This window comes from Pygoscelis adeliae, unplaced genomic scaffold, assembly GCF_000699105.1.
Source record: "Pygoscelis adeliae isolate BGI_AS28 unplaced genomic scaffold, ASM69910v1 Scaffold58, whole genome shotgun sequence".
Lineage (NCBI taxonomy): Eukaryota > Metazoa > Chordata > Aves > Sphenisciformes > Spheniscidae > Pygoscelis > Pygoscelis adeliae.
Genome location: NW_008825564.1, coordinates 853,062 through 862,941, shown reverse-complemented (window position 1 = coordinate 862,941; position 9,880 = coordinate 853,062). Strand labels below are relative to the sequence as shown.

The window sequence follows — 9,880 nt, the reverse complement described above, 5'->3', positions numbered from 1 at the left end:
TACGGGGGCCGCGCTCTCCCTCGCCGAGCCTGACCTGCCGTGTGGCTCCTTCGGTCCGCCGCTCCCGGTGGGCTGTAGCCTTTGCAGCTCCTCCTTAACACTTGCCGTTTGCAGGTCCACGCTTTGCTATCCTAGGTATAAACACAGGTGATATTAGCTGTAGACATCACCGAAACCGAGCTTCTACGCGCGCGCACACACACACACACGCAGAGGTATGGTCTGGACGGGATGACACTTGTGTAGGGCAGGAGGTTTTTCTGTGGCTGATCTTCCCAAGCCTGTTTTACAGCTCGTTTTCCTTCAAGCTGTGATGTTTCATTTGGGGAAATGAACGTTCTCTGAAATAAAGTAGTCTGATGACAAGCTGAAAAACGTTTTCAGATTTGTACACGTTCTTATTTTCTTTCTTGGGGGGTGGGTGTGAGTTGCTATTTCAAAAAAGCTCACAGTAATGGCAGATCAGGTGCACGGCAGGCTGGTACGCACAGGACTACTTTAAATACGTTTCACTTCCCAGTAAGATGTAAGACGATTAGATTTGCATGTTCATTTTAAGAATAAAACCGAAAAGCCAAGACCTCTGAAAGCCTGCATCTTTGTTCTAAAAAGTAAGATATGTACACCTCATTTCCAACACAATTTGTCACCTACCTTTAGGATGGGAAGCAAAAGTCCTAAAATAGCTAAAATAGCCTGTGACAGGGACTATGGAAAACTGATACTGATAAACTTGTAGAAATCACTAGCAAAATTCCTCTCTATGAGAAAAGAAAGCCTACTTTTTTCTTATCTCCCAACCTCAGTCTGTACAGGTTGAAGCTGCATATGCAAATATGATAATTTAGATGCCATTAAAAGGGGGTTGTATTCCACAAAAATACAACTGGAATACAAAATTTGTTCCACATTGTGTAGACTACATAACAAACTCAGTACCTGAATATAATGCATGTAATCTGGATATATTTTTTCTGGGAAATGTCATCTTCATGATTCCCTGCATTTTAAACATAGATGAGCCTGTAGAGGTACATATTATTACGCAGTACTCCAGAAGAGATTTTCACATGTCCAAATGTTTTTTCCATTGGAAAGATGTACTGAATCTTTTGGCAAACTGGCTTTTTCTTACTTCTCTATCTGTAATCAGTGGCTGCTTTTCCCTTTTCTAATTCCAGTGGAGCCACAGCCCTTCTAAAGCAACAGCCGTAGGAAAAAAAAAAAAAAACCACAACCTACCCTAATAATTTCTCAAGTGACAACTACCACAGGAGAGTACTTATATCATTGTGTGCATCAAATCTTCTCTCTGTGATGGTCTAAAATTCATTAAATATTAACGTCACCCGGTGTGAGAAACATACAAATCACAATGAGGGCATCATGTAACAATTCAGGCATCCAAATAACAGCAGGGAACTTGCTAAAATACTCTGAAAATGCCAAAAGTTTCATCTCCTTTATAAAATGAAGACAAGAGGTGACAGCAGCTGAACTTCACACTCAAGCCCTGCCATAACTCATTCCGTTAATAAGAACACGTAATGAAATCATACCAAAGGCAGGGCAGTTACAGAGCAATAAGCACAGATTTGTTACACAGTTTTACTTTTCCCGTGGAAAAAAAAAAGTACGATCATCACTAAAACACCTTCAACACACCGATTAGGCCTAAAACTTACCTCTGAAACAACACCTGCGGGATGACAGCATTGTCCGTGGGGTGAGCTCATTGGGTCCATGCTCTTTCGTAGTAGTACCAGTGTTGGGGTGAAGAATTTGCCCGTCTCCATTGCTTGAAACACCTGCTGAAATGGGACTCTAAGCCTCCCTTGTACCATGCCTACACCACACTTCGCAGCCTGTTAGCTGCCCAGTAAAAGAGCCTGCTGAGGACTCGTGCTGCCCCCGAGCCTCCCGATGCCCTGGTTCCCTACCTCCCCTCTCATCGGGGAAGAGGGGAGAAGCTCGTTGTTAGCAGCAACCTCTGTTTCTTCCTGGTATTGATAATGGTGACGTGTCACAGAGGAAGATCACTCTCTCATTTGAATCTCTCGTGAAGTAAAACCCAGCCTGGGAGGGAAATACACCACCTTAATCCTTCCCCACCTTAGTTTCACCCATTCAGTACTACAGGTATGGGGTTTGTCTCAGCTTTTTACCTCTTCCTTACCCTATCTCCCGAGTCTAACTTATCAGAGGTCAGCATCCTTTCTGGTTGTAGTGCCACATTAAGTACAGCTTTAAGGTTTTTTTCCTTTTTGCATCCCTGTTCGAAGAGGTACTTATTTTTCCAAGCAACATTCAAAGCTGCGGTAATTTTAGCAAAATCAGAGGGTCACACTGAAAACCGCGTCCTGCTATCGGATATGCACAGAGACTTTGTTGCATGCCAGCAGTTAAAACAGAAGTCATGTCATCAAAACCCCTACCTCTCTTGTATAAGCATTACATGGTATCAGTTGTGATTGAAGGGATACGTTCATTAGTTCTGTTTATTGGTCAGCCTGGGCTGACCCAGCTTGATGGAGCGGTAGCTGTTCACAAATACCAATTTGTATGTAATTCAGCTCCTTCTCCAGTGATGCTTTCCCAGCGGTCAGCCGTAAGACAATATCAGCCATTAGCTGGTCATAATAAAGGTTCAACTCAGCACCCACCTAAAAAGAAAAAAAAGCGTTACGGTTAACAATAGTAACAGCGAAGAAGAGAGTAATCACATTCACATCTTTCTTTGTGATTATCTGTTTCACTGGCAAGTCAAAACCGCTAGAAGGCCCATTCTTCATGGGCTAGAGAATTCTTCCCGAAGTGGAGGAAGGCACTGAATCACTAGAATTCACATGTATTTTCTTTTGTCTGGGAAATGCACTCTTCTAGGTCTTGGGCACAGGCCTTCCTAAGGGTCCCTTACCAGGCAAGAAAGTGTGCAATAAACATGCTACATAGGAATGCGTATACGTCAGCACTGGGAGTGTCCCTGCTTTTACTACTTTTATGTTGCTATGTATTATTTTAACACAGTTTCTTTGTATTTATGAGACCTCTCAAAATAAAGAAGAAAATACGTCTCACAAACACTGTATTGAAGGCTATGTAAATTGGCACAACTCTGTTTCCAGCTCTGTTTTGCTAAATGACTATGCATTTACAAGGCACTGAAGGTGGTTTGCATATCAGATTGAGCTTACACATTTCTACTGTTATTAACATTTTACTAAAGATAAAGAACTCTCGATCCAATAACTTACGCAATCAAAAAGAAGGTCACACATTTGCTGTAGTTGGAGGCGTGGGTCTGATAAGCTTCAACCCTGCAAATTCTTGTGGAGAGACCTGTAATTTGAGGAAGTATTTTATTATCGTGGTGCATCAGCACACAGCAATCGGGAAGCTTCGTAGTAACTCACAGGATCACGACAGAGACATCGCACTTCCACGCAGGAGAGTGGATGGGAGTTACTCTGCTGTTCATCTTTCGGTGGCTGACCAGGTCTTCACAGTTCAGTCGTACTGAGCTGGGCTGCAGCCTCTCAAACGCTTACGCATGTTCATTCATTTCTGTGCTTAACCGTGTTTTAAACTTAAGAGTATCTATCAGTGCAAACAAACAGTATTTCTTGCATGGCCACTTTTCCTCCAGGAGATAATGTTAGTAAACCTCAAGACTGGCCTGAGTATATCAAAGAGGTGCTCCTGACAAAGCTCCCCTACTGCAAAATATTCAGAAAACTAAATGGATGGAAATTGAGGTCTGGAGACCACACTAAGAGGTTTTAAAACTGTAACAGGATTAAAAATGGCATATGGTCAAAGTCCTTAAGTAAAAGAAAAGTACGAGAAAGTATCTAAAAGTTACAATGAGACTTACTTGAATAAATGTTTACAAATTTTATCAAATAACTCATCATTTTGACAGTTTTCCATAAACCCCTGGAACATGCAAAGCGTTTAATTTATTTGTGGCAAGATAAAGATAATGAGTAACATTTTAAAAGTTTATTAACATAGAATGTCCTGGCACGGTCAAACTTGCATACTTCTATTGTTTAAATTATATTTTCTAAGAACTCAAAAAAATTAGCCTTACAAAAGGGAGTTTCTGATTGCAAAAGTCTTCAAAATGATCCCCATCATCTGTATTCATAGAAATGCAAACCAAACAGAGCATAAACTAAATTGGATATAAATGCCACCAGTACCTCAAACCGAAAAATACTGGAGCAGAAAATATCGCTCCAATATGGAGACAATAGACTGCGGTAGTAGTCCATATCAAATACGCTATAACAACAAAGAAAAAGTAAAATATAACAGAAATGCTGATGCCATCTTAACTATGGGATTCCCAGCAGAAGCTATTCAAGAGGCCATAGGCCAAGCAAACAGAGTAAAGTGGCATATGCTCGTACTCTTTTTTGTTACTTCGCTGCTGTAAACAGTTTGTCTTCCAGAAATAAGAAGAATTATTTTGTGTGAGTTATGTGTTTTTGTGTTAGGTTTACCCTTGAACATCTGCTGTGTCTGATAAAGGACAAGGGCTAACGAAGTCACATGAAGAGTGACATAGATGAGGCGGTTCTTTGTTTTCAATGTGTGAGACAAACCAAACCCCGCATTTTGCCTGGCTGCCATACTAGCTAATAAATGCAACAAACAAGGAGTACTCGAGAAGCATTTTATAAAATGGAAGACTGATGATTGCAGATGCGGATGGACCCTCTCTGTACTACAGACAGCCGCCCTGTGTGCGCAGAAATTCTTGATCCCACCCTCTGCCCCCCCCGCCAAAAAAAATACATGCTTATTTTGACAGAAGATTTTTTCCCTCCAGCCAGGATCCAGTTCAAAAGCAGCTGCCTCTACCAAGCACAGAAAGGCAAAGGCTCGCATTTTTGCTAAAAGACAAGTTTCCAACAGCACGCGTCCTGTAAGATCATCACTTCACTTACTAAGACTCTACTCCGCCAGTTCATTCCTCCTGCTGCTGGTCTTGTTTTACAGCAGAATTTCTCCCAGGACTTTTTTTGAACAACAACTAAAAGCTTAAAAACTCGGAGGTGAGGTTTGAGGAATGAAAAACATCGAGTCGGAGCCTCCTCTCCTTTACGTGGGTGCCCTCATTCACACTCAAATGAGTGAGAGGAGACTAAGGGCCATTAATTTTAAGTCATCTGTAATAAAAAGTTACAGCTTGTCGACAATGGTAGGCGAAGGACAAGCTGCTGTGCGGTGCAGTTGCTGGCAGGTGGCAGTGTTGGGAGACTGGAGCCCTGCAGCCGGCAGCCCCAGAGCAAGGGTGAGCTGGAGCTGCCTCCGCAGTTAACCTGAACCGCAGACCTGGTTATGGCAATCTAATCCGTACGTGCTCATGTCTTGCTCCTACGCCAGCGAAACGCTCTCTTGGTTTGTTCTCAGAATGTGCTCCTTCTTTTCGCCCGTCTGGCTTCGGCTGTATGGGACGTTCGCTTTTACTGCCCCTGCAATTAGTACAGCATACCTTACTTCATCTGGAAGCAAAACGAAAGACAGTTTTACAGAGAACTCCTGTTTGTTGTTGTTTTCCAGATACAAAGCTTAAGCAATGTAAGACTTACCTGTTGGGGTTTTTTTAAGTATTTGAGTTTTGGGTGGTGTTGGTTTTGGGGGGTTTTCTTTTAGGTTTTTGGGGTTTGTTCTTTTTTTTTTTCTTTTTTTAGAAAATTGGCTATGCAACATTACAGCTGGTATAGGTAAGAAATCCTCCCTATTATTTCTTCTTGGCTTCTGATTTAAATGAAGCACACTCATTTAGCATCAATACCTGATCTGTCCTACTGACTGACAGTACCGCACATATAAAGAGCAATGCACTGCCAACCATAAGCAGTCTTTTTCAGCTCCAACTGTCAGGATACGTTCAGATAATATACATGAGCAAACCAAGGTAATCCTGCACTGATCTATTGAAACTTCCGCTAGTTATGCAGTTTCATAATGAGTAATATAGCCACTATTAAAGGAGCAATACTACAAGATTTCATAGCTGTACTGAACTGCCCGCCGACCTGACTGACTACTTAAACCCTGGATATTCTGCGTGTGCTTAAACCCCAAAGTAGACAAGAGTACAGACAAAAGCAGAAATAAGCAAGTATACTAGCAACAACAAAGTAGAAATTTGCTAAAAACCTGTCGCGTTTTGCTACCGATTCACCCAGGTCAGATTAATCTCAGACCTTCACCAAAAAGAAAACACACAGCCACTTGGGCAAGAGAAAAAAATGTACTTCCAGAAGGCAGTGTAATTCATCTACCTGCCTGTCAGCTATCTAAGGCGCTTTCAGGGGGAGATGAGAGCATCATTAAATGTGCCAGAGGTGGGCTTTCGGTGTCATTACACAGATCTGCAGGGGGTTTCTGCCAAATCCCCAAGTTCTCTGACAGTAGCATACCTCTAAATACATCATTTGGAAGCATGAGGTGAACAGAGACAGGGAGTAGTATTTGGGAAATTATCAGTCACATCTTGTATACATTAGCAGGTTAAACCCAAGAGAGCCAGCTGAATTACTTGTGACAGAAGAAAACAATTAATCAACAGTTTTAGGGCTTCACAGAATTTTAAATATGTATTTACATGTGGTGTACACTATTTATTTTAGGTATCTTTAAGCATAGACTCTGAAGTCTCAAGGTAGCGGCTGGCAGGTATTCTGACATACAAAACTGTGTCTTGCAAGAGACTGGCTGGCGATAAACTATTTTCAGAACAGAATTTGTGGCTTTGGGGATTTGGGGTTTTAATTAAGCTAGTTTGAAAAACAACACAGAACTACCTCTTTACCAAGCCACTTAAAATTCTAACTGGTTTTAATATTGTTAGGTTTTGATCAAATTTGCTTTAATATTATTATGTTTTGATCAAATTGAAGTCAGCCTGTATGGCTGTAGTGTAGTTTGTATCGGTATGGAAGTCCGATAATAAATAAGATAGCTATTATTAAACGAAAAGAACATTACAGTGCTGGAAGTACTTTGGAAACTGCTCACCATGCTCATAGACCACATAATTTAGACCCTTACCTGGGAAATGTTCACACATCAGAGTAGCCCCGATGAGGCCAATAAGAATATAATCACATCATGGGCAGAAGGCCCTCCTGTAAGCATTTCTTGCAGCAGGTCCCCAGAGGAAGCCAGGATAACGCCATTCAAAAGTGGGGTGACTACAGCGTCGGGGTGCCCCTGTGTTCAGGTTCACTCTGTGTTGGGTTACACAAGGAACAGGTCTCTTCTCCCAAGGGGGTGCATCTCCTGGGTCTCCCAGGAGGAGGAATTTGGGTCAGTGGCAGCACTGAGTGCTGTGCACACAGCCAGCCACACCTCTGGCCTGGGGGGGATGTGATCATGGTCCCAGAAGCGGCCAAGGACAGTCCACCCCATTGCAACCTGTTTACTTAGCCCTTGCATTCAAACCGGTCCCAGACCTAAATTAATCCACAAATCCAGCTAAGCAGCTATCAGTGTCTAGGGTCTCCCATGCTTTCCTTGGGAGCCAGTGGTTTCATGGAAGCTAGACAGAAACAAACCCAAAAGTCCAGCTGGAAACCTTCGGAGAAAAGGCGTGAGACTGCCCCTGTGCTTACAGACTACGCCAAGCTGCGTGACTTGGCTGCCCGCTGGCATTGCTTGGATGGCTTGCTTGGGACACGCACGGCGTGGAGCACCTGCAGGATGGAGACCCCAACCTTTCCCTAAGAGATCATCCAGGATGGTATTTCTTAACTTTCACAATTACTTTCTTACATGGACTTGTTTTGAAGCATGTGTTTACCTTCATAAACGTTCATATTAAGAAAGAAAAATACCAACTAATAAATCACAGAACTGAGGGTTTCGCCGCCCCACAGTGGAGCTGCTTTCAGTTCTGTTGTGCCAGAAGTAATGAAAGCAACTGGACTCTTAAAGATCATTTCTGTGCATCTTTAAAAATAAAAAAACATCCCCACACTTCAAATTATGATGAATTGACATCTGAGCATTCCACAGAATGACAATACAGGCCATGTATTAGAGAAAGTAACATTGTGAGCACTAGCCAGTGCTCACAACGGTTCCACGCTTTGCTTTTGGATCCACTCCAACTAGATGAATAGACAGCACAGTTCCCAAAATGCAGGAATTTTGCTGCTATGAAGCACTCGGAGGACAACAATCAAGCCTCGGCTTTGTAATGATAGGATTTCAAAAAATGGCCATTTATTTTAAAATAGTCTCTGTGGTTTGTAAAGTTGTTTCTGCAGAGCGCACAGAGGATAAAATGCACATACTTTTGGAGGCTTTCGGCTGCTGGCCCAAGTGCAGAAAAGGATTAAGACAAGACAGTTTGAATTTACATGATGCAAACTAGAAGAAACGAGGAAGAAAAGATGGCTCTGAAAGCTGTACTTTGTTTTCTCCTAGAAGAGGTGTAATGCAAACTAAGTATTTTTTCACAGCTAGCAGAATCCAGCCGGATTGCAAAGGTATGAGCCTGGGAGCAGCCGAACAATAGCTCTATTCACCCACAACCAAATTCTCCAAATCTGGAGTCTCACTTTCTGGGTTCCCAGACTGAGCCACAGGCCTTGAGTTTAATTGGGCTATCTAAAAAATGAGCACAATCCAAATTATCAGTTAGTTTTGATAATGCAGGCCTTAGCGAGGAAAAGGACAGGGACTGAGCCAAGCCTAGCAGAGATGGTGCGGTGCATTAACCCAAAAATATCCCTGTGGGCACACAGTGAAGAGAGACGTGGGAGCCTGTAGGGAGAGGCAAAAAATTATTATACTGGCTTATGAGTATTTTCTAAGCACCACATGGTGCTATAGGTTACAAAGGGTGGAAAATATATAAAGGGGAGCCAGATGACACCTCTGACGTGAGCCAGGCAGAGGCACAGAGCTGGGGGAATCCATGGCGAGTCTTGAGGGATGCTGGCACAGCCTGACTGCAGACGCAGCCTCTGCTGGAGTCGTGTGCTGGAGCAGGAGATTTACCTTTGAGAAGTAAAACTGAGCATCCCCGCTTCCGCGCTCTTCAGGAGCACAGAGGAGCCTGTGTATGTGGGGGGAGAAAGGGAAAAGGGCTAGTGCATGGCTCTGGGGCTGCCCAGGCACACTGTCAGAGCCTCGACTACCCCAGTTTCGGTTTGTCCTAGCTGAGTCAAACTCACAGCCTTCTTACCACAGAAGCCACATGACTAACAGTCTAGCCCTGAGTAATAATGAAGTAGGCACAAAAAAATTAAGAAGGAGAAGGGTGCTGCTTTTGCTTATACCCTCTGGCTGTTTTTTTTCTGAACAAAAATGTCCTCTGGCCACTCTGGTGAGTAAGTTTACCATTTTGGAAACTGCTCTGTTACACCCACTGGATGCTGAATCAGCGAGAGTTAGACAACGTCACTATTTACAGGCCGTTTTTTTCTGCTTACCTCCTCTGCGCGGCTCACTTCACTTGCAGTACTGCACGGCTGCTTTTGAAGGAGAGGTAGCCATCGACAGGGGTAAAAGTGATACAGAGAAGGAATAATTTGTCTTTAAACGCGGTGAATAAAAATTTACAGTAGGGAGGCCAATGACCAGAGAGAAAGAGAGGAATGAGTTTCAAATCAGAAGTCAGCATGGAAGTGATTTGATAACAATGCTCTATACAAAAAGTCACAGTGCATGTGGGTTTCCATAAATGTTATCACAAAGCCTCCCCCGTCTCTACTAAAGCAACCCAAATAAATAAACATACAGGGAAATGCCTGAACTCACTTCCTAGCTTAGCCACAGAGGGATGGCCGTGCCCACTGGTTTGAGATCTAAGAAGCCTAACTCAGCCAAACACTCAAGGTTCAGATCTGTTACT

General features: G+C 43.0%; 1 protein-coding gene across 1 annotated transcript in view; it reads right to left on the bottom strand.

Annotated features, from left to right (window-relative positions):
* Nucleotides 1–9,880, bottom strand: part of BMPER (BMP binding endothelial regulator) — a 291,188-nt gene that overhangs the window by 162,217 nt on the left and 119,091 nt on the right. The window contains exons 3-7 of the mRNA XM_009332417.1: nt 5,390–5,513; nt 4,206–4,287; nt 2,555–2,663; nt 2,177–2,313; nt 35–131 (exon numbers count right to left, since the gene is read on the bottom strand). Of these exons, the coding sequence (XP_009330692.1) occupies nt 35–131; nt 2,177–2,313; nt 2,555–2,663; nt 4,206–4,287; nt 5,390–5,513 (549 nt within the window). The remainder of the gene's footprint in view (nt 1–34; nt 132–2,176; nt 2,314–2,554; nt 2,664–4,205; nt 4,288–5,389; nt 5,514–9,880) is intronic.